At 42.6% G+C, this 24221-nt stretch overlaps 1 protein-coding gene across 1 annotated transcript; it reads right to left on the bottom strand.

Moving 5' to 3' along the window:
* Positions 1 to 16716: 16716 nt before the first annotated feature.
* On the bottom strand, positions 16717 to 17484 carry LOC146009732 (olfactory receptor 1C1-like). The gene has a single exon (XM_083150193.1). The coding sequence runs from the start codon at positions 17482 to 17484 to the stop codon at positions 16717 to 16719; it is 768 nt and encodes a 255-aa protein (XP_083006319.1).
* Between the last annotated feature and the right edge of the window lie 6737 nt (positions 17485 to 24221).

Raw genomic sequence — 24221 nt, 5'->3', positions numbered from 1 at the left:
TTGGTGTCTTGTGCGTTTGAACATTTGGTAGACGGTGCAGAGGTACTACCCGGTATAAGATCCACCTTTCCCCAAGCTCACGAACAAGCCTTATGCCACTAACAGTACAACGCTTTTTGTTTTTGTGTTTCAAACTTGGTTAAATAAATTGTATCAGTATTACGCTATGTGGAGTGTATATATATATAAATATATATATATTTGAGGAATCTGGAGGGAGTATCAGTGGAGAACCGTAAGAATTTGTGATATCCAGTACATTTATTTGCTCCACTCACTTGAAAATGGGCCTGGTTGAGGCCTTGATACGGTACGGTTAACAGACAATACTTTAGAAAGTTTACGAGAAATACTGCACAATAAGATTCTTTATTTTATTGTTTGAGGTACAAGAACACTTGAATACATCGGAAACTTCTGTGCTTTGAAAGACTACAACAGACTCATTCATTTCCCACACGTATCCAAAGTGAAAGCACATTTTCCAAATCTGTCTTTTGTTCATATCATACATTTTTATGTTTGTGTTGGCGTGCACATATTTCAGCGTTTGCCATTATATTTAAGGGCAGTATTCAATGAGAAAATTCTCCGTGCATGGAGAGCGTTTTATTTCGCTCGCCATGCACTCTCTGTGTTTTTGCGGAGATTCTCCATGTTTGGAGATTCTCCGTCACGGCACTTTATCCACTATTCAATGTGGCTGATGCTCGCTGCCACTCGCGGCGAGTCTTAACCCCTGCAGCGGACGAGCATCCGCAGCAGGGAGCTTTCAGGGAGCCGGGGGACGGAAGCAGCCAGAGAGATTAAAGTCTCCCTGGCTGCTCCAGAGGAATGTGGAGGGGAGGGGGGCCCCCCGGGACCCAGGCAGCACAGGCTGCCCCCCCTATAGCCAGCGGGGGACCCCGTATTCACTGCACCCGATCGTGCATATTAACGATCGGGTGCAGTGAATATATGAATATCTAATGAGTGGCTCGAGCGCTCCGGCCCCCTGCTGGCTGCACTGTGTAAAAAAAAATATATATATATATATATATATATATATATATATATATATATATATATATTTTTTTTTTTTAAATTAAATATATATTCATGTGCTATAAGCACATGAATAAAAATAACATGCCCCTTCACAGAAAAAAAAAACCTGATTTTTTTACACCAAAATAAAAAAAAAAACCTTTTAGTTTAAAAGTTCACATTCCAGCTCCCCATCAAAAGATGGAGAATTGCTACACGGAGAGACATGGAGAATATCACTTAGAAAGACGGAGAATATTTCACATTGAATAGGGTGGTTCACTTTTGGAGAGCAAAATGCTCTGTCCAAGGCGAAAAAAGCAAAAATTCTCCATAAAACACGGAGAATTTTTCTCATTGAATACTGCCCTAAGAGTTATAAAGTAATTATATATAACTACACATTATCTGGAGGAACAGTTGCCGGTAGGGGATCCATTCGAGATGTCAGGTGAGGAACCCGGAGAGTCAGTCAAGGGCCTTTTGGGTGCTTCTGCCTCTTCCTTGTCAAGGTCAAGCCTTCGGTCTGTATCATTATGCGGGCTAGAAAGCATGCAGTGAAATATTCTAAGAAAGCAGCTGGGAAACATAAGAAGAACTCTATTTATTATGTATTTATTTATAGTTTCTTATACAGCGCAGCAGATATTCCGTTGCGCTTTACAAGTGTTAACAGAGATAAAACAAACTGGGTAACAACAGACAGACTGGTAAGTAAGAGCTCTAAATGTACTTACGGGGCGCTAAGGAAAGAAAGCGTCATAATCTTGCTGGGATTGTGCTATGGTATTAAACAGCCATGTTTAATAATGTAAGGGGCTGTCACAGGAAGATTCAGAAAGGAGATTATGTTGATATGTTTGTTCTGACCAATGAAGTTAAAAAACAAATGTAAGGCTGCTAGAGCTGAGGTTGGTATCAGAGTATAGGCCTTAAATATTATGATTATTGGTTGTTGTTTTGCAGCGTGTTATTTAGAGGACAGGCCTGATGAGCATATAAATATACTTTCGTTAGATATATCCAAATGACGAAAAATGCAATGTAAATGCAAAGGCGGGGAAAGATGGGTTTATGACGGGCACTTTAGGTGTGAGAAGGACTGCTTTGGGCTGCAAAGATGTGGTGGTGTGGCTTGATCTTACTATTTCGCAGCAAGGGGAGGAGGTTTCTCAGGTAGGCTTATGCAGATATAGTACAGTATATGTAACCAATATATCTGAATTTTATTATAATGTAGTGTTCAAGATTGGTTACTAATACCATTCAGTGAGCTGAGGGAAACAATGTATTTTTTACTTACTCAGTATTAACCCCTCCCTTGCATGCACCTGAGTGGTATTATCTATCACTCTACAGTATGTACAGTAGCATCGTTGCCTACCCCCCTGCATTCTGCAGGAGACTCCCTGAAATAACAGTAATCTCCCTATCTCCCTCATTAGTCTACCAATCTCCCTCATTTCACCTAGCCCACATTACACTGTTACATTTTTTGGGGGAAAAAAGAATGAGAGATAGATCCAGTTACATTGAATCATCTGCACCATTTCCCAGCACTTTACCAAGTATAGTAGCTCTTACTAACTGCTTTGGGGCTCATCTACATTTGGATCTAAGTCATTTTAAAAGATTCCCCCCAGATGTAGCAGTACGCACCCAAACTTCTAGGTGTCACGTTCCCAATCTCTTTTCATAATCTCTATATATATAAAACTAGACACACCCTTTGGGTGGAGCATGACACGCCTCCTCAATGGGGCGCTGTGCAAAATTCTGCTACCAACTATAATCTCCCTGAAACTAGTTTTCAAAAGTAGGCAAGTATGATATGTAGGCCTGGAAGGTGAGCAGGTGGTTTCTGGTGTTACCCGCACCTTTTTAAAGGCTTTTTTTGGCATGGTGGTTCAGAGTAGCTGGAAGTTTCTAGGCACGGTTATGGTATAAAACATCTACAGTATATAGGTCTATAATCATATGGTCGACCACTAATGGTCAACAGTCACAAGGTCGACAGGGTCAAAAGGTCGATGGGGGTCTAAATGTCGACCTTGAAAAGGTCGACATGGTCCAAATGTCGACATGGTCCAAAGGTTGAAAGGGTCAAATGGTCGACATGGAAAATGTTGCTATGGTTAAAATGTCGACTTCCAAAAGGTTGACACGGGAAAAGGTTGACATGATTTTCTTATGTTTTTAGGGTGTCTATCTCGACATAGGTCGGCATGGACACTGCCTAAGTGTACCCCATCCCCTCGCTGCACTCGCCATCCTTCGGCTCGGTGCCTTGCTGTGGTCAGCACACTATTTTATTCTCCCCACACACTAGTGAATGGTAGGGCATGAAATACCACCTGTCAGCACATGTGGGCTGAAAATTTAGTAAAAAAATGCATGTTGACCTTTTTCATGTCGACCTTTTGACCATGTCGACCTTTTGACCATGTCAACCTATTGGCTGATGACCTTTAAACCATGTCAACCTTTAGACCTTGTTGACCTTTGACCCTCTCAACCTTTTGACTGTCGTCCATTAGTGGTCAACCATGACTGTCTATCTATGATCAGTCCGGATGCCCTAGCACTGCCTCCAACTACGGGCAAATGTTTTGCCTTTAATAATTCCACTTGGCCCCTTGGTCACTGGTACCGTTTTTGACACCTTGTGCTGCAACAGGTCTCTCCCCACATTCAACTGCTTTCTGAGTAGTCATCCAGTCCAGTTACTAAATAACACTACACATTAGTGATGAATATTTCATTGACAAATACTTATATTCTATGGAATATTCTGTTTCATGTGCTTTTTAAAAAAAAAAGTTCAGCACCTTTCTTCAGTTGGGTGCCGGACGGGGTCCCGACAGGCATTTACCTGACGTCCTGATCCCGACTGTCAAAACACCGACAGCCAGGTTCCCGACGGCCACCTGTCCACAACCCCCATAGAGGGAAAATAGAATAGGTGGCTCGCGTAGCGTGGCGAGCGCAGCATTTACCTGACATTGGGATCCCGACTGTCAAAACACAGACAGCCAGGTTGCCGACGGCCACCTGCTATTTTCCCTTGTGGGGGTCTACAACCCCCATAGAGGGAGAATAGAATAGGTGGCTTGCGTAGCGTGGCGAGCGCAGCGAGCCCACAAGGGGTTTGTTGCGCTCACCATGCTGTCTGGTTCCAGACAGTAGGGAAGCCAACGTCGGGCTAATGACTGTCAGGATTCCGACTGTTGGACCCCTGTACCACACCCCTTCAGTTTTGGGTGACGTTTTCATCAGGGGGCATGGGATAGCCCATTTTCTGGATGATTTCCTTTGTGTTTGGCAAGCTGGTTCTGAGAATTTTGATGACCTGTTGTTTATTTTGTGCTCTCTTTTGACATTTGGTGTGTCAATAGCAGATGATAAAACAAAAAGGTCCCCTCACTTGTTTGTAATTTTGGGGGATTCAAGATTGACACAGTATGGGGCTGTTGCTGCTTTCCGAAAGGCAAAGTGGCCAAGTTGCATGAGGTGAGTTTGCAGTGTATTACAGTGCAGAAGGTAATGCTTCGGTAGGCTCAATCACTTTCGTCTGTAGGGTCATCCCCATGGGCAGAGTATATTGTCAAAAATTAAATGGGGGATCTCCGGATATCATCATTTGATTAGGTTGTCTTCTGAGATGAAAAAAGTTCTTGGCCATTTGAGCTTCCTCTGTCATAGAAAAAAGAACAGATTATAAGCGCTAAATAAAACTCAAAAAGACCTAAACTATTCCAGCTGCTATCAAAGTGAGATCACCAATCCCAGTGGGAAGAAAGAAAAAAGCAAAAGAAAGTGATAGGAATAGAAATGAGTTAACCCAGACTAAAATAGATTAATAATAAATATAGAATGTTATATATAAAAGAGGGTACTTATGTAATATCTGGACTCCCGTTCTTCTTATGAGACCGCGTCCCCTCGCGGGGCTCGCTGCGCTCACCACGCTTCGGGCACGGTGGCTCGCTGCGCTCGCCACACTATATAAAATCAACTCCATGCGTAGTTGGATAGTAGGGGTATGAAAAAATTGGGTTGCATTTAACATGGGAGTCCAGATAATACATAAGTACCTAAAAGAACAATCAAAGAAATACATAAAACATTAACGACATGATATTAACCCCTTCCTGACACAGCCAGTTTTTGCCTTCCTGACAGAGCCCTTTTTTTCAAATCTGACATGTATCACTTAAGTGGGGATAACTTTTTTTTGCTTTTACTTATTCCAGTGATTTTGAGATTGTTTTCTCGTGACACATTGTACTTCAAATTAGTGGTAAATTTGGGTCGATACAGTCTGTGTTTTTTTGTGAAAAATACCAAAATGTCGTAAAAAAATTGAAAATTTAGCAATTTGCAAAATGTTAAATTTTCTGCTTGTGAGACAAATAATCATACCACTCAAAATAGTTAATAACTAACATAGACCATATGTCTACTTTATGTTTCCATCATTATTTCAACTTCCTTTTAATTTTTTTGGACACTAGGAGGCTTACAATATGAATAGCAAATTCTAAAATGTTCAAGAAAATTTCAAACACTGATTTTTTTAGGGACCAGTTCAGTTCTGATGTGACTTTGAGGGACTTGTATGTGAGACACCCCCATAAATGATGCCATTTCAAAAACTGCACCCCTCACAGTATTCAAAACAGCATTTTGGAAGTTTGTTAACCCTTTAGGTGTTTCACAGGAATTAAAACAAAGTGTAGGTGAAATTTCAAAATTTCATTTTTTTTGCAGATTTGCAATTTTAATACATTTTTCTAAGGAACACAGTAGATTTTACTAGAGAAATGTGACTAAAAATTGATTCCCCCAATTCTTTTGTTTTCATAAATATCCTATATGTGGCCCTAGTGTGCACGTTGACCAAACCACAGGCTTCATAATAGAAGGAGCACCTACTTGATTTTGGAGCCTCCTTTTTATGAGATTATTTTTAGGCACCATGTAGGATTCTAGGCACCATAAGATGCTAAAAGTTAGGAACCCCCCCACAAGTGACCCCATTTTGCAAACTACACCCCTCAGGGAATTCATCTAGGGGTATGGTGTACATTTCAAACCCCCAGGGGTTTCACCAATTGTGGTACAACTGGGCAGTGAAAATGAAAAATTAAATTTTTTACACAAAAATGCAGTTCTGGCTCAAAATTTTTCATTTTCACAAGGAATGAAGGAGACAAAGCACCCCAAAATCTGTGCCCCAATTTCTCCCGAGTATGGCAATGCCTCACATGTGACCAAAAAATACCATTTGGGTGCATGGCAGGACTCAGAAGGGAAGGAGTGATTTTTGGATTTTGCAGCTCAGATTCTGGTGGAATGTTGGTGGGTGCTATGTCGCATTAGCAAGACCCCCCAAGCACCAATACAGTGGAACCCCCCCACAAGTGACCCCATTTTGCAAACTACACCCCTCAGGGAATTCATCTAGGGGTAAAGTGTACATTTCAAACCCCCAGGGGTTTCACCAATTTTGATACAACTGGGCTGTGCAAATGAAAAATTAAATTTTTTACACAAAAATGCAATTCTGGCTCAAAATTTTTCATTTTCACAAAGAATGAAGGAGACAAAGCACCCCAAAATCTGTGCCCCAATTTCTCCCGAGTACGGCAATGCCTCACATGTGACCAAAAAATACCATTTGGGTGCATGGCAGGACTCAGAAGGGAAGGAGTGATTTTTGGATTTTGCAGCTCAGATTCTGGTGGAATGTTGGTGGGTGCTATGTCGCATTAGCAAGACCCCTGAAGCACCAATACAGTGGAACCCCCCCACAAGTGACCCCATTTTGCAAACTACACCCCTCAGGGAATTCATCTAGGGGTATAGTGTACATTTCAAACCCCCAGGGGTTTCACCAATTTTGATACAAGTGGGCAGTGAAAATGAAAAATTACATTTTTTTACACAAAAATGCAGTTCTGGCTCAAAATTTTTCATTTTCAGAAGGTATGAAGGAGAAAAAGCACCCCAAAATCTGTGCCCCAATTTCTCCCGAGTACGGCAATGCCTCACATGTGACCAAAAAATACCATTTGGGTGCATGGCAGGACTCAGAAGGGAAGGAGTGATTTTTGGATTTTGCAGCTCAGATTCTGGTGGAATGTTGGTGGGTGCTATGTCTCATTAGCAAGACCCCCCAAGCACCAATACAGTGGAACCCCCCCACAAGTGACCCCATTTTGCAAACTACACCCCTCAGGGAATTCATCTAGGGGTATAGTGTACATTTCAAACCCCCAGGGGTTTCACCAATTGTGGTACAACTGGGCAGTGAAAATGAAAAATTAAATTTTTTACACAAAAAATGCAGTTCTGGCTCAAAATTTTTCATTTTCAAAAGGAAGGAAGGAGACAAAGCACCCCAAAATCTGTGCCCCAATTTCTCCCGAGTACGGCAATGCCTCACATGTGACCAAATAATACCATTTCGGTGCATGGCAGGACTCAGAAGGGAAGGAGTGATTTTTGGATTTTGCAGCACAGATTCTGGTGGAATGTTGGTGGGTGCTATGTCGCATTAGCAAGACCCCCCAAGCACCAATACAGTGGAACCCCCCCACAAGTGACCCCATTTTGCAAACTACACCCCTCAGGGAATTCATCTAGGGGTATAGTGTACATTTCAAACCCCCAGGGGTTTCACAAATTGTGGTACAACTGGGCAGTGAAAATGAAAAATTAAATTTTTTACACAAAAAATGCAGTTCTGGCTCAAAATTTTTCATTTTCCCAAGGAAGGAAGGAGACAAAGCACCCCAAAATCTGTGCCCCAATTTCTCCCGAGTACGGCAATGCCTCATGTGTGACCAAAAAGTGGCAGGACTCAGAGGGGAAGGAGTGATATTTGGATTTTGCAGCACAGATTCTGGTGGAATGTTGGTGGGTGCTATGTCGCATTAGCAAGACCCCCAAAGCACCAATACAGTGGAACCCCCCCACAAGTGACCCCATTTTGCAAACTACACCCCTCAGGGAATTCATCTAGGGGTATAGTGTACATTTCAAACCCCCAGGGGTTTCACCAATTGTGGTACAACTGGGCAGTGAAAATGAAAAATTAAATTTTTTACACAAAAAATGCAGTTCTGGCTCAAAATTTTTCATTTTCCCAAGGAAGGAAGGAGACAAAGCACCCCAAAATCTGTGCCCCAATTTCTCCCGAGTACGGCAATGCCTCATGTGTGACCAAAAAGTGGCAGGACTCAGAGGGGAAGGAGTGATATTTGGATTTTGCAGCACAGATTCTGGTGGAATGTTGGTGGGTGCTATGTCGCATTAGCAAGACCCCCAAAGCACCAATACAGTGGAACCCCCCCACAAGTGACCCCATTTTGCAAACTACACCCCTCAGGGAATTCATCTAGGGGTATAGTGTACATTTCAAACCCCCAGGGGTTTCACCAATTGTGGTACAACTGGGCAGTGAAAATGAAAAATTTAATTTTTTACACAAAAAATGCAGTTCTGGCTCAAAATTTTTCATTTTCCCAAGGAAGGAAGGAGACAAAGCACCCCAAAATCTGTGCCCCAATTTCTCCCGAGTACGGCAATGCCTCATGTGTGACCAAAAAGTGGCAGGACTCAGAAGGGAAGGAGTGATATTTGGATTTTGCAGCACAGATTCTGGTGGAATGTTGGTGGGTGCTATGTCGCATTAGCAAGACCCCCAAAGCACCAATACAGTGGAACCCCCCCACAAGTGACTCCATTTTGCAAACTACACCCCTCAGGGAATTCATCTAGGGGTATAGTGTACATTTCAAACCCCCAGGGGTTTCACTAATTTTGATACAACTGGGCAGTGAAAACGAAAAATTACATTTTTTTACACAAAAATGCAGTTCTGGCTCAAAATTTTTCATTTTCAGAAGGTATGAAGGAGAAAAAGCACCCCAAAATCTGTGCCCCAATTTCTCCCGAGTATGGCAATGCCTCATATGTGACCAAAAAATACCATTTGGGTGCATGGCAGGACTCAGAAGGGAAGGAGTGATTTTTGGATTTTGCAGCTCAGATTCTGGTGGAATGAATGGTGGGTGCTATGTGGCATTAGCAAGACCCCGAAGCACGGTGAAATGATGAACCTAATAATCCATAGATGTGTGGTATATTTTAAAACACTCCTTTATACATAGGCCGGGTTTGTCGGGGCAAGTTTCACAGTGGAAAATAGTTTCCTTTCTTATTCCCTTTTTATAGCAAACTTTGCACCTTTTTTGTGTCCTGCCCTTTCTTGCAGTGGAGGGGATTTCGTTAGGAAAATGCTGCCCTGGTACAATACGGGGGCCAGTACTAGAAGTACTGGGGCCCTCTGCCTGCTGGTTCCCAAATATTAGGCCCTTTATGACTTCCTCTTGAAAGTGCATAAATGTCCCCCTCTGGCTGGTACAACGGAATAGCACGTAAGCGTTATACAGTGCCATCTGGATGATATACACGGCCAGCTTCTTGTACCAGATTTTTGTTTTCCGCAGGGCACTGTACGGCTTCAGTACCTGATCTGAAAGATCCACTCCGCCCATGTACCTATTGTAATCTAGGATACAATTAGGTTTTGAGGTGTGGGTACTGGTACCTCGTACAAGGATGGAGGTGGTACTGTCTCCATGAATTGTTGTCAGTATAAGGACATCCCTCTTGTCCTTATATTTGACCAACAACATATTTTCGGTGCATGTTCCCCTGCTTTCACCCCTTCTCATTACTTGGGCAATGTGCGTTTTTGGGAGGCCTCTTTGGTTCTTACGCACAGTACCGCAAGCTGCTGTACCTCTTGAACCAAGGGCCTTAAACAGGGGGATGCTAGTGTAAAAGTTATCCACATAGAGGTGATAACCTTTATCCAGGAAGGGGTGCACTAAATCCCAGACAATTTTTCCACTAACACCTACGAGGGAGGGGGGGCATTCTGGCGGTTCAATTCTTGAATCCTTCCCTTCATATACCATAAACCTGTGGGTGTACCCTGAGGTGCTTTCACACAGCTTATACATTTTTATGCCATACCTTGCCCTCTTACTGGGAAGGTACTGGCGGAATTTAACCCTTCCTTTAAAATGTATAAGGGACTCGTCAATACAAATAAATTTTTCAGGGATGTACATCTCTGCAAATTTGGCACTGAAATGATCAATGACCGGCCTGACTTTGAATAGCCGGTCAAAGGTGGGATCATCTCTGGGTGGGCACAGTGTATTATCAGTGTAATGTAAAAATTTAAGGATTATCTCAAAACGAGTCCGGGTCATGGCCATACGGTAAAGTGGGGTGCTGTACAGAACATCTGTACTCCAATATTGCCTAATTTCTGGCTTTTTTACTATGCCCATATGAAACACCAGACCCCAAAACATCATCATCTCTACTGCATCTACAGGGGTCCACCTAGCAAATGATGACGTGGGGTTTTGAGCAATAAACTGCTGGGCATATAAATTAGTTTGGTCCACCATTAAATTTATAAAATCATCAGAGAAAAATAATTTGAAAAAGTCAATTTCTCTGAGACCTGTGGAATCAAATTGGATTCCTGGGATGGCCAAAAACTCAGGAACCTGGGGCTCAAAATTGTCTGGTGGTGGGGTACGGGATCAATCATTTGGGGGGGTCTCAGCTGCTCTACGGGGGCGTCTTTGAGGGGGTCCCTCATCAGCAGAGGAGGAAGAGGAGCTTAAGGCGAATCCTTCAAATTCCCCGCTTGCATCACTGGCTGTGTCAGAGTCAGAGTCAGAGGCAAGCATGGCATATGCCTCCTCCGCTGAATACATTCTTCTGGATGACTGGGATGACATTTGGGATGACATTTGGGATGCCATTTTTATTTTTGTGTTTCTGTAAGTGTAATGTTTCAACACGTGTATAGTGTAGGGGGGGTACAAACTTTATTTCAACACGGGGGGTATGTAGTGTGTAGTGTGTATGTAGTGCAGAAAAAAAAAATACTTTATACAGGAATTTGATCCCAATTAAAAAAAAAAAAATTAAAGGGGTTAAAAAAAAAAAAGGTCCTGCGCCAAAAATTGAGCACAGATGTTGGTCAGTAACGTCCGTCACTGAACAGCGCTCAAAGGCAACAGGACACCCACAAAAACAACGTGGGTGTAAAAACAAAAAAAAAAAACAATTTAAAAAAAACTGCAGAAAAAAAATGATATCAACCTGTGCCAAAAATGCTGTTCAGTGATTGTACGTCACTGATCAGCGGCCACAGGACACCCACAAAAGCAACGTGGGTGTAAAAACAATTTAAAACAAATTTCCACAGCACTCTCCAAAAAAAAAACAATTTAAAAAAACTGCAGAAAAAAAAATGATATCAACCCTGTGCCAAAAATGCTGTTCAGTGATTGTACGTCACTGATCAGCGCTCAGCGGCCACAGGACACCCACACAAGCAACGTGGGTGTAATAACAAAACCCCACTGCACTCTCCAAAAAAAAAAACTGCAGATCAGTGATGCAGTGATGCAACACTGATTAGCAGTGAGGGGCAGCAGACACACAACCTGACAGGGTATATATATAAAAAAAAAACCCTGGACCCCCAAAAAGTTGCTGATTAATTAATTTAAACTGACCAGCACAAAAGGGGGGGCAGCAGGGGGGGGCAGCAGTCAGTTGCACACGCAGCACAACCTTTGGTGCAACTGACAGGTATATATATATATATACAAAAAAAAAAACCTGGACCCCCAAAAAGTTGCTGATCAGTTAATTAATCAGCACAATCAGCACAAAAGGGGGGGGGCAGCAGGGGGGGCAGCAGTCAGTTGCACAGGCAGCACAACCTTTGCTGCAACTGACAGGTATATATATTAAAAAAAAACCTCTGCACCCCCAAAAAGTTGCTGATCACCTCAGATATAGTGATCAGCACAAAAGGGGGTGCAGCAGACACAAAATATAGCACTCTCTATCACTCTCTATCACTCTCTATCACTCTCTGTCACTATCTGTCCCTATCTCTCACGATCTGTGACTCTATGACACTGCAGCAGCAGCACACACAGAAGTCACAAGATCCAGGAAGTATCCAGCTGCTGGCAGCACGCTACCAGCGGTGATCAGCGGTGATCAGGTAAGTTTCAGGCAAGGATCAGGTATGTATCACCACAGATTGGCACGGTGACCGCTCTGCACGCAATTCCAGACCGGAATGGCGTCTGCAGTGCAGTCACCGTTAGTTTAAATCACGCGCCTTGGCTGTGATTGGTCCGTGGGTCCCACGGACCAATCACAGCCTTGGGGGCAGGTGGGGTGAGGTGTCGTCGTCACCGATGACCCCCTCATGCCCCCTGACGCCCGGCGGTGATTGACACCTGTGTTACCGAGCGTCTGATTCGCCGGTAACACAGGAAAACGCTGTGAATGGCTGTTCACACTGAACAGCCAATCACAGTGATCGCCGACGGGGGGGCGGCATCGCAGCCCCCCCTGGGCATGCAGGAAAATGTCTGCTGTCAGGGACAGCAGACATCGTCCCTCTGTCCCCGCGTCTATAGACGCGGGGACAGTTTAAAGTCATGACGTATATATACGTCATGTATCGGGAAGTACATCCCGGCCATGACGTATACAGTATATACGTCAAATGTCGGGAAGGGGTTAATAAAAATTAAATATACAATATATTCATATGTACCTGCTGATACAGCACAGAAAAATAATAATAATAACTAAAAATATAAAATGTTGGCATCTGTGGTAAGGATCACAAAATTCTTGATCCACTGCTGCTAGTATGATTAATTAATGAAAAGCCAGCCAAAAAGTAGTCTGCTGGGGAGGTAGTAGTCAGTACTTTCAATAAAGCAGTAGATTGGATGTGCTGAATTTATAGTTACCAAACCTCCATTTTTAATTAGCTGATCGCTAACCTTGCCATTTTACTTACCGCTGGCTGGCACATCAAGATCGGGACCATTACCAGGTTATGGTCTTTAACCATCCCGAGTTTCCAGGGATGCGGCAATAATCAGATACCACCTCCTGGCTAACCGCACCAATCACCGGCCTTTTTAATTTCCCTGCATGCTATTCAGCTAAGTAAAAACTGAGGTTTTTACTTAGCAAAATTCTATATTTTTTAATTAATCTGGGTTAATGTATTTCTATTCCTAGTGCTTTCTTTTGCTTTTTTCCCTCTCATAGAATTTAATGGTGTTCAGATATGGCTGGTCCCTCCTGTTGATAATTTTTGTTTGCAATTGTTTACTGATGTGGCTGGGTTGTCGGGTTTTGCTTACCATAGCTGAATTTGGTGCACTGCTCGCTGGCCATGCAGCTGGTTTTAGGGTGATCTGAAGAAGGACATTTTGCTTTTAGAGTTTTTCCCCATCATGGTGGCCATTGAGATATGGGACTTGACTGTGGCTTTGTAATCGCAGTATCTCGTTCAGATGTGACAAATCTGGGTGTTGTACATGAGATTGATATTCAGCAGGCCAAATAGCTGGTTGTGTTGCACATCTTGGCACAGCTAACGTGCTTGCGTTGCAATGTGTTGTTTAAGAAGCAGCATCTTCTGGGGATCAATAACAATGTAGCCGATGTGTTGTCTAGGTTTCACCGGGAGAAACTTCGGTCACCTACTGATCTAGCTTGACTCCTTTCTTGAGAAGATTAATTTACTCCATCTATCTCCTGAACAAAGCGAGTCCCCTAAAAGGAATTACCACTGCAATAGCCTCTCTTCACAATTTCTAAAACCCCATAGACCTGATGGCCCTGCCAGTTTGGATTCTTATTGTCCTATCACTTTATTAAAGATTCTTTCTAAAATAATGGCCTCTCGAATACATTCCTTTATATTTACTACCAGTGCCAGATTAAGGTTTAAATGGGTCTGGAGCCGAAAATTATCAAGGGCCTATTATGCGCAATAATAGGGGTTGTGGCCAGCACCTAATAATGTGGGGGTTGTGACCAGTGCTCTGTTTGGGTGGTCTGCTCATGGGTAAATCTCTATTTGTGTAAATACTTTCAACTAATTATATATATATATATATATATATATATATATATATATATATATATAACCACGTAGTAACCGGCACTCTATGCTGATATGCTATTCTGCCGCCCGGTGCATATCCTCCTCACTGCAAAATGGGATCAAACCATTTGACAGCACACTTGGGCTCCTTAAGGACAAGAAACGGCTGACTCCAAAAGTACTCTGTAACGTTTCAATGTTTAATACATTTTTTTCAAGCACTTGCTTTGATTTTTAAGAGATGGTATCCAGGAATATGTAGACTCAGTAATGTTCATGCCCAACTAATCTACTTGGTTTCTATGAAGAGGTTAGCAAAATCCTCGATAATGGAAACTTTGTAGATGTGATTTTCCTAGATTTTTCTAAAGCCGTCGACACAGTACCACACAAGAGGTTGATAAATAAAATGGAGGACCTGGGATTAGGGGCAAATATCCGTAGATGGGTAGGGAACTGGCTGTGTAATAGAGAACAAAGAGTGGTTGTGAACAGTGCCGTTTCATATATGATACTAGTACTAAGTTGAGTGCCACAGGGTTCGGTTCTAGGGCCCATTTTATTTAACATTTTTATTAACGATATTGGGATGGGGTTACTCAGCAATGTATCCATCTTTGCAGACATACAAAACTGAGCAGAATTATTGAATCATCATATTAAATCATCAGAAGATGTCACCATGCTTCAAAATGATCTTGACAATCTAGATGAATAGGCAAAAAAAGTGGAAGATGAGGTTCAATGTGGACAAATGCAAGGTCATGCATCTTGGGAGACATAACCAGTGTGCTAGTTACCTAGTAACCTAAGCAGGGATAAATTGGGGGTACTCTTTACCTAGCACGTTAAATTTCTCAATTGACCCGATTTTTCAGTTCAATGCCTCAATTGACCCGATTTTTCCATAGGAAACAATGTTAAATGGCCCACAGAGGCCAAATAGGCACCCTAAAGTGTGAAATGGCCCCCACAATTGTTAACGCCACCCCACGATCAACGTGAACCCGAAGCGTGGCGAGCGCAGCGAGCCCGCGAGGGGCGGCGGTACGCGTCCTACGACCTTTTCATACCCCCACTATCCACGTCGGCGTGGAGTTGAGAATAGAATAGTGTGGCGAGCGCAGCGAGCCACCAAGCCCGAAGCGTGGCGAGCTCAGCGAGCCCCGCGAGGGGACGCGGATACCTGTGAAGCCCGCGAAGGGACGCGTTTACCTGTGAAGGTATCCGCGTCCGCTCGCCACGCTATTCTCAACTCTACGCCGACGTGGATAGTGGGGGTATGAAAAGGTCGTAGGACGCGTACCGCCGCCCCTCGCGGGCTCGCTGCGCTCGCCACGCTTTTGACGTTGATCGTGGGGTGGTGTTAACAATTGTGGGGGCCATTTCACACTTCAGGGTGGCTATTTGGCCTCTGTGGGCCATTTAACATGGTTTCCTATGGAAAAATCGGGTCCATTGAGGCATTGAACAGTAAAATCGGGTCAATTGAGAAATTTAACATTGATCCCTATGGGAAATCGCGGGCATCGCGTCGGTCGCGTTGCACCCGATTTTTAGTGCATTCAATGGCCGCGATGCCCGCGATTTTTTTACCTGCGATGCCCACGATCAAAATCGTGGGCGCCGTGCTAGGTAAAGAGTACCAAATTGGGTAATTCCATACAAACTAGGGTGTAGTGCTCAATGTAATATAGCAACAAAAAAGGGCAACAAAACTCTAGCATGTATTAAAAGGGGCATGGAAACTAGGGACTCAAAAGTAATTATGCCTTGTACAAATCATTGGTTAGACCGCACCTCGAATACGGAGTACAGTTCTGGGCCCCACACTAGAACTGTATGTGTGTATGTGTGTATGTTACCTATGGACTCCAAAACGGCGTAACCAATTTTGATGATATTTTCAGGCAATCTTCAGATTAGCCCAGCTCGTGATTCTGTGAAGTTTGGTAGCGATCGGATTAACAGAATTATTTATTTATTTTTAGTAAATTTTCAACAAAGTTGTGCAACAGAACCAGATTGACAATCAAAAAATTTCGCCAAAATTAATCGAGGCAACAATCATCGGTGGCAAATTCAAAGTCGTACTGATTCCATGCATACCGATGATTTCCAATGATTTACCATTCGAATTCAAGCGGCTCCAGTTCCCTTTGCGTATTGCCTATGCTATTACCATCAACAAAGCACAAGGCCAATCATTAAATATTGCTGGCTTAAATTCATGTTTTTCACACGGCCCATTGTATGTGGCTTGCTCCTGAGTTGGCACACCGAAAAATATATACATTTTTACTCTTTTAAAAAAAACTCAAAAAATCATTGTCTATCCATTGGCCTTAAGATGAATTAATAAAATAAATAGAATTTTCCATTTGCCTTAAATACATGTGTTTTTTTTTTCTTGGGCGTAGAAAGGCACTGTACCTATAGATATCTGCTAAAACTTTGTCACATCACCGCTCCCATCCATCCACCAGAAGTCATCTGGCTATAGACAATTAGTGCTTCCCGTGCGAAGCTGGGGCGGGCCGCTAGTAAGGAAAAAAAACTAGAATCCCTGAATATGGCATTTTACAATTAATGAGCACCAATGAAAAATATTTATTGGAAATGGTTACCTCTACAAATGCCAAACATATTGATACCTACAGCAAGGCTATACTGATTTTAGCCTTCAGTCTGACTAAGGACTTTGCTACTTCTTTATTCTTCAGACAGTAAATAAATGGATTGAGCATAGGCACCAACACAACATACACCAGAGCAAAGATCTTGTCCAATTTGGGGAAATAACTTGATGTAGGCTTTACATGCAAACAGATCATAGTCCCACAATAAATGATGACACAGGTTAGATGGGAGGAGCAGGTGGAAAATGCTTTATGTTTCCCTTCTGCAGATTTTATCTTCAGAACGTTGGAGATAATATGTATGTATGAAACTAATATACACAGAAATAAAGCAAATGCCAGTAGTACCCCTTCTATATAGTTTAACATTTCCACCTTGGATATATCACTGCAGGAGATCATCAGCAATGGGGTTATATCGCAATAGAAATGGTCAATAGGTTGACCTATTTTAAAGGACATATTAGATATAAGGACAGCGTGTCCAATTGTGTCCAAAAATCCAGCAGCCCAAGAAGCAATTGAAAGGCCAATACAGTTTCTTATACTCATTAGAATAATATAATTAAGAGGATGACAGATTGCCACATAGCGGTCATATGCCATGGCTGTGAGCAGAATGAACTCAGTGACAACCAGAGATGCAAAAATATACATCTGGGTTATACAGACTGTAAACGATATAGAGTTGGATTTTGTGAAAAGCATAATAAAGAGATTAGGCAGAATATTTGATGAGGAAGCGATGTCAATGATGGAAAGGTTTAATAAGAAGATGTACATGGGGGTGTGCAGATGGCAATCAGCAGAAAAAACTAAAATTACTGTGAAGTTTTCCAAAAATATAATGGAATAGGCAAATGCAAGTAATACACCGACTGGGATCTGTAACCCGGGATCATCAAACAGACCCAGCAGTGTGAATCCTGTTACATTATTACAATCTTCTAATGTCATTTTTAGGTAGAGAAAAAAACTCTGTAAAATGTAAAAAATCTTTAAATCAATTACATTACTGTGCGGCTTATACAGTTGTTTTTTTTTGATAACCGGCATTTCAGGAATAAATCAAATTAAATCACAATGATAGATAATGTATTTGTTACTACAAGTTGTATTATAGAAGGATTTAAAAACACATGGGTAAGAGCAAAGCAAACCTGAGTTTTTTATTTTATATTTTGGGTGAGTGGATATAGATGTTGGAACTCCTTGATGGGATATATGTTTTAAAGGAACTGTGCACACAGAAGGTTCATGGTGGCATGCACCTTCGGTGTGCACTGTTGCTTTTAAAGGTTTAATCTCACAAGAAAGGTATGAGACCACCCAATAATACCTCAAGAGAGCTAATGGGAGACAGTGAGATTCTAGGTGACAGGGGAGAAAGAGGTGATAAGGAGAATGAAGAGGCTGGAGTGACAGGAAAATAATGGGTGACTGGGAAGGCAGGGAGTGACAGGGAGATAGTGTGTGACCAGAGCCTAGATTTTATATTAAAGTGGTCTCAGTAAGGTGGTGGAACTCATTTCCCCCTGCACCCTACAAATGTGTGCCCTATAACACTCACTTTATAAAAGGGCACTGGCCTCACAATGAAGGGTGTGGTCACACAACATTACCCCTAATTAAGGGCATACCACACAGTAGTCCAATCTTATTCACATTGCACTGCATGTACTGTAGGTCACTTAAATCATACACACAGCAGTGCCTCTTGTTCATGTTACATCTCAGTAGTACCCCTTATTCATGTAACACAGAACAGTAGTGTAGTACACCTAATACATATTGTACCTTATTCAGGTCAATTTGGATATCTGCACATGTGCAGATGCATGGTGAGTGGGCCTAGGCGAACAGGGGCATGGGAGGGGGGCGCCTTGGGGTGGCTGGCAGGTGGACACCCCCATGAGAATGCCCAGCGTTTCATGGGCATTCCCATGAAAACACTTGGCGTTCCCATGGAATGAAAACACTGGGTGTTCCCATGGAAATCGCCTGGTGACGTGGGTGGGCAGCTGACATCACCGGAGGTAAACTACCCGCCCATTTTCTGCCGAATGTCCACACATATCTAAGGTTACCGGAGAGTAACAATAGATGTATGTGGGCCTTCCATATCATTCAATGGTCAGTGACCATCAGATGATGTGGGTGTTCCCCCACAGCCTGAGAATGGATATTTATGTTAGACATCCATTTGCAGCCCATGCGAGCATACACGGCGTGCAAGGGGGCGGGCGTATCGGCACTCAGCAGGAGTTGTCTAGTGGACTCGCAAGGCTGTGAATTTGCCATCAACCAGAATAAACCTCATTATATGATACAATAGTGTCCCTTATACACAATGCCCAGTGTAGTCCCCTTATACACAAAATTCTCACAGTCATTTTCCTTATACACATCTCTAATAATTGTGGGGACTATGCCTTCGGGCCATCCTCATGGAGCTTGCCATCTTTCGGGATATCAACCCAGCATCTCTGACATTACAATTTATATACAATCAGCTACCAATTCCCATGCACCTTGCAGGATTTATTTGAGAACAGGCACAATGTTATTTGATTTTGGTTCATATTGTCCCTTGTATACACTGGTGCTACAGTGCTTATTCTAATATACCACCACAATTTTATTGTTTTCTATTTATACTTGTTATATGTGAAAAATTGCATTAAAACTGGATAATATTAACTCCACTGTTGAAACCACAACATGTGTTACTGGAAACCTTACCACAGCCAACAGTTATCACATCACCCCGGAGGTGTCAGCGTTCCATGTGGGATTCATAAATATATTTTATGGAAAGTAGAAATAAATGATTGCATTGTACGTCTAATTTTTATGTATTGCTATTCACACATTGGGCCTTATTCTGACCGGATCCGATTATGCGGCCAGGACCGTGCGTGCGAAACCCCGCCTTCCATACGGTTCGCAAACTCCGTCCGTACGTGGTAAGAAGCTGGCCGAACGGACCACACGTGTATTTTTCATGGAATACGCCTCCTCCATCTAAGGGAACCTCCCCCATCATTCGATGGTTGCAGACCATCGAATGCAGGACCGAGTGCTCCACCAGCTCCTGTAACCTCAGACCACACGGACATTTTTCCGTGCAAAAGCAGGGATCTGGGCGGGCAGCTGACATCCGGCGATGTCATATGTCCGCCCCCTACACGTGCGTCACGGCCACATTACCATACGTACGCCCAGCGTTTGCATGGGAACGCCCATGAAACGCGGGGCGTATGCATATGGTAATGAGCCCAAATAGCCCTTCACGCCCCTCTCCACCCCCTGTTCGGAGTGTTCACATATCATGCGGGATTTGGCCGTACGCCCCGCTCACACATGCGCAGAGACGCCTCTGCACATGCGCAGACTCAAAACATCAGCGGGCCAAACGCACGCGGAAATATACGCACCAACCAGAATAAGGGCCATTGTAACCTACTGTACTTAGCTCACCCAAGATGGCTGCTGCATCAGGGACTCTCTAGTGTAGAATGAACAGTGACCAGTTCTGATGATTTAGCATGGATCACTTCTACTCCCTTTGTGTACAGGAGGAATAATCCTTGAATTTGTGACCCAATGGTTGTTACATTCTTATATTATATTCATTGTTTCTGTATTTTATACAAAACTAAACAAATGTATTATGTTCAGTACCTGTATTTAAAGAACACATTCAGTCCTATTGATGCAATGTGCCATATAAATATAATTCTTCTTTTTCTTATTCTTCTTATCATGAGTGTCAGACGTATATGATATTTTTTGCCATTCATGAATCACTTACATGCAAATATAATGTTTACTTACCAATTCTTGATCACATATAGGGATGCTAATCCCGGGGCATTTTTTTTTCAATCCGTATTGAAAAATGCTCAATCCCGGGAATCCCGGGATTGACATCTCTAATTGTGGTACACACATTAGCAAAGTAAGTAGAGGAAAAAAAAACATGCCCTTTCCCCCCACAATGGCCGTCCCAAAGGCGGCAGCTGAATTTGCAGACAGGGTGGTGTGGCAGGGACTCAGAGGTGTGATCTGGAGCTAATATGGGCGGTTCGGCCTGCACATCGTGACCTCTGGCTTCACGCTGCACAGGCCGAACCGCCCATATTCGCGAGTATGGGTGGTTAGGCCTGCGCTACGTGAAGGTCAGAGGTCACCCTGCATGGGTTGCATTGCCCATACCAGCTACAGACTGCACGCCGGGGTTGGGAACACCTGGGTTCTCAGATGCTGCCCACTATTAGCTATGCACATGCGCAGCTAATCCCAGGAATCTCGGGATTGAAAGGTCCAATCCCAGGAATCAAATCATGGCATTTTTAGGGCCAGAGAGGCATCCCGGAGGGAGGGAACACCTCCCAATGGGACTGCCTGGCAGGTCAGACTTTCAATAGGAAGTCACTGCCAGTCACATTGAAGCCAGAGCAGTATAATGCTGTGTACACATGGTACAATCCAGCATGAGATTTTGACTATATAGTCAAAATCGCAAGCAGATCGCAAGCAGATCGTATGCAGATCACACAGGTTTTTTACCTTGCGATCCCGATGCACGCTCCTGTGACAGCACAAATCGAAACCCAGATAGACAGGGCAGCAATGACTATATAGTGAAAATTGAATGTAGATAGTATGAATTGTATGTAAAAAGTACACAGTTAGCAAAGATTGTATAGCAGTCGATTCTTAAGTCGAATAGCAAGGGAATCTCACCGTGTGTACACACCATTACAGACTACATCTGGCTTCACTTTAGGCAGAGACAGTGGCAGATTTTACCTGGGGGGTGTGGGGGGGGGGCTGCAGCCCATAGGTAAAAACCGTCACCATAATTTACTAATTTGTGGTTTATTGCACTTAACGGCAATCCATATACAGTAGTTTCACAGAACATGTATTGCAGCAAATATAAGATGATGGGTTTGTCATGTTTCCTCACCTTGATGCCAAAATGCTGATTATACGATTTCTTCCTGAGTGGAGTCATTTGGTGTTTCTGGGTGGAAAATGTCAACACACTTATCACACAAATTTTCAACTTGATTTACAAAAAGTAGCAAGTAAAATAATAGAACCATCACTTGGCTGGAATTAGAGATTTAGAATTCTTGTGCAATATCCAATCCACTTCCAAACGAAGAGCCTCGTACTGTAAAATTAATCGATAGCTGTCAGCCCCATGCTCAACCTTCCTTATATATATATATTTCCTTATATACTCTATACCGGCAATATGAACTTTCTGAGCTGAGCCTGGCGCCAAAAGCATATATAAAGTATTTTCAACATTTTTAAAACAGAATTAGCTCGGTTGTCACTTAGCCCAAATGTGATCCATTAATATGAGCATCTGTACATAGAATGAGAATGTTTTTTTTTTTTTTTTTTTTTTTTAAATCCAGGCAAATATAAAGATTTATATGTCTCCACCTTTTGAGGAAACCACTTTTGCAAGTGAACAGAGAAACATGTCAAATTTCATGATACTACAGAGCCTGTTTGTACATTTTATATATGAATAATAGTCTCTCCAACAGATCCAGCTCCACTTTGTGTCACTTCAACCCACTCTCACCTTGTCTTCAGCATGCACAAAACTTGCTCCTCTTAGTGGGCAGTTTAGCGGTAGTGACGCATGACATCACATACGACGTGCCGGAAAAGGAAGCCATTGGGACCTGAGGAGGAGACGAACGCCAACTCTAAATTAATATTTACATTTGTGGATTTTGAATACTTTGAAAATGTGACTAATGTTTACACAGGAGCAGTGCCTGATTAACAAATAGGCAGATTAGGCTGTAGCCTAGGGTGCCAGGACTGCGGGGTACCCTGCAGGTGTATGCTTCTTAGTTATCACTCGTCCCGATGTACTGTGGGCGGGAATGTTCTTAAGGTGACTGCCAGTTGGCTTTGTCACTGTACTGTAACTTACTGATGGAACCATTTATGTACATTGTGCAACAGTGCCAGAGTCGCACCACAAGCATTGGATCCTTCATGCTAGTTATATAACCTTCATTACATGTACATGGGCAGTATGACTGGCCCATACATGTGTGTTTAGCAGCATTACAAGGGGAGCTTCATGTGTATTAGTCTAGAACCTTTAACCACTTGGGCTGAGCCGCGCTGCAGGAATGAGCTCTCCTTACTCACTGGCATACCATTTATAAGGAGGTGTGTGCTAGTGGTGCCTCCAGTTGTGCATCACTGGCTAACCACCTCCAGGGCACCCCCCATCACTGCTCCCCCCTCCTGTTACAACCCCCTGTTCCTTACGTCCATGATCCTGCTATGATACGCTGCTGTACCCCTGTCGCTGCCCCGCCATCATTCCCACTTCAGCAGTGACCAGGCATCACCCCCCCATCTTGGTAAAAAGTCAGATCCAGAAGCTTTGCCTTTATAAAATTCAGCCAATGGAGATACTACTTAAAAAGTCTCATTCATAACAGGGTGAATTTAGAAAGATGAGATGTTACCCATAGTAACTAATCAGATTCTACATGAATGATGTAATTGGGTGCAATGTTTTTGCTGTCTAAAGATAAGTACCAAATGGCACATGTCACTTTTGAAAATGTAATAGGTATACCATTTTTTCTAACTGCTTACAGTAGAAAATATACTTGTCATTGATCAGAGACCTAACAGTTCATGCTTCCCATACACCTAATAGCTGCACAGGAATATTCATTACTACAGTAATTGTCACATTGGAACTGTCACGTTATAAAGATCCACACGTTGTATTGAAAACATGAACTGTCTGAGGTCCCAAGGACAGAGTTAGGGAAACAATGCTCTGTATGATTATCATAATACATATAGTAAATGCATAACATTAATAAGGAATAGTAATAAGTTGCAATGTTTAAAAAAAAAGCAAAAATGAAAACAATATAACCTATTGCATGCTTTCCAAGTGTCATATTATGTAAATATTCAAATAGTATTAGAACATTCTGTCCCTATTTCCATATATTTACCTACCCAGTATGATAGCAACTAATCAGTTTTATCTGCTTTATCAAGTGCTGCAAAATGCTGGCTTGGTCGTAGTGTATCTGCTTTATCAAGTGCTGCGAGATGCTGGCTTGGTCATACTGTATCTGCTTCATCAAGTGGTGAGAGATGCTTGCGTGGTCAAAGTGTATCTGCTTTATCAAGTGCTGTGAAATTCTGGCTTTGTCATAGTGTATCTGCTTTATCAAGTGCTGTGAAATTCTGGCTTTGTCAAGTGCTGTGAAATGCTGGCTTGGCAAAATTGTATTTGCTTTATCAAGTGCTGCGAGATGCTGGCTTGGTCACAGTGAATGAACAGTAACTGTGGCTCCCACTGTTATATCATGAGATGCTTTGTCCCTCAGGGACTCTACAAAGCTTTAGAAAAGTTTATATTTTAAATTGGAGACAGTAAGTTTTTTCAACTGTAAATGATAATTAACGTTTAAAAATGTAATTCCTTTATTCATGTGTAG

Source organism: Crinia signifera, chromosome 6 (assembly GCF_055691185.1).
Source record: "Crinia signifera chromosome 6, ASM5569118v1, whole genome shotgun sequence".
NCBI lineage: Eukaryota > Metazoa > Chordata > Amphibia > Anura > Myobatrachidae > Crinia > Crinia signifera.
The sequence above is the reverse complement of the archived record's forward strand: the minus strand, read 5'-3'. Positions and strand labels throughout refer to the sequence as shown.

Bases quoted from the DNA above. Each gene is read 5' to 3' on its own strand.
- LOC146009732 (XM_083150193.1), bottom strand. From the start codon at position 17,484: ATGTACATCTTCTTATTAAACCTTTCCATCATTGACATCGCTTCCTCA.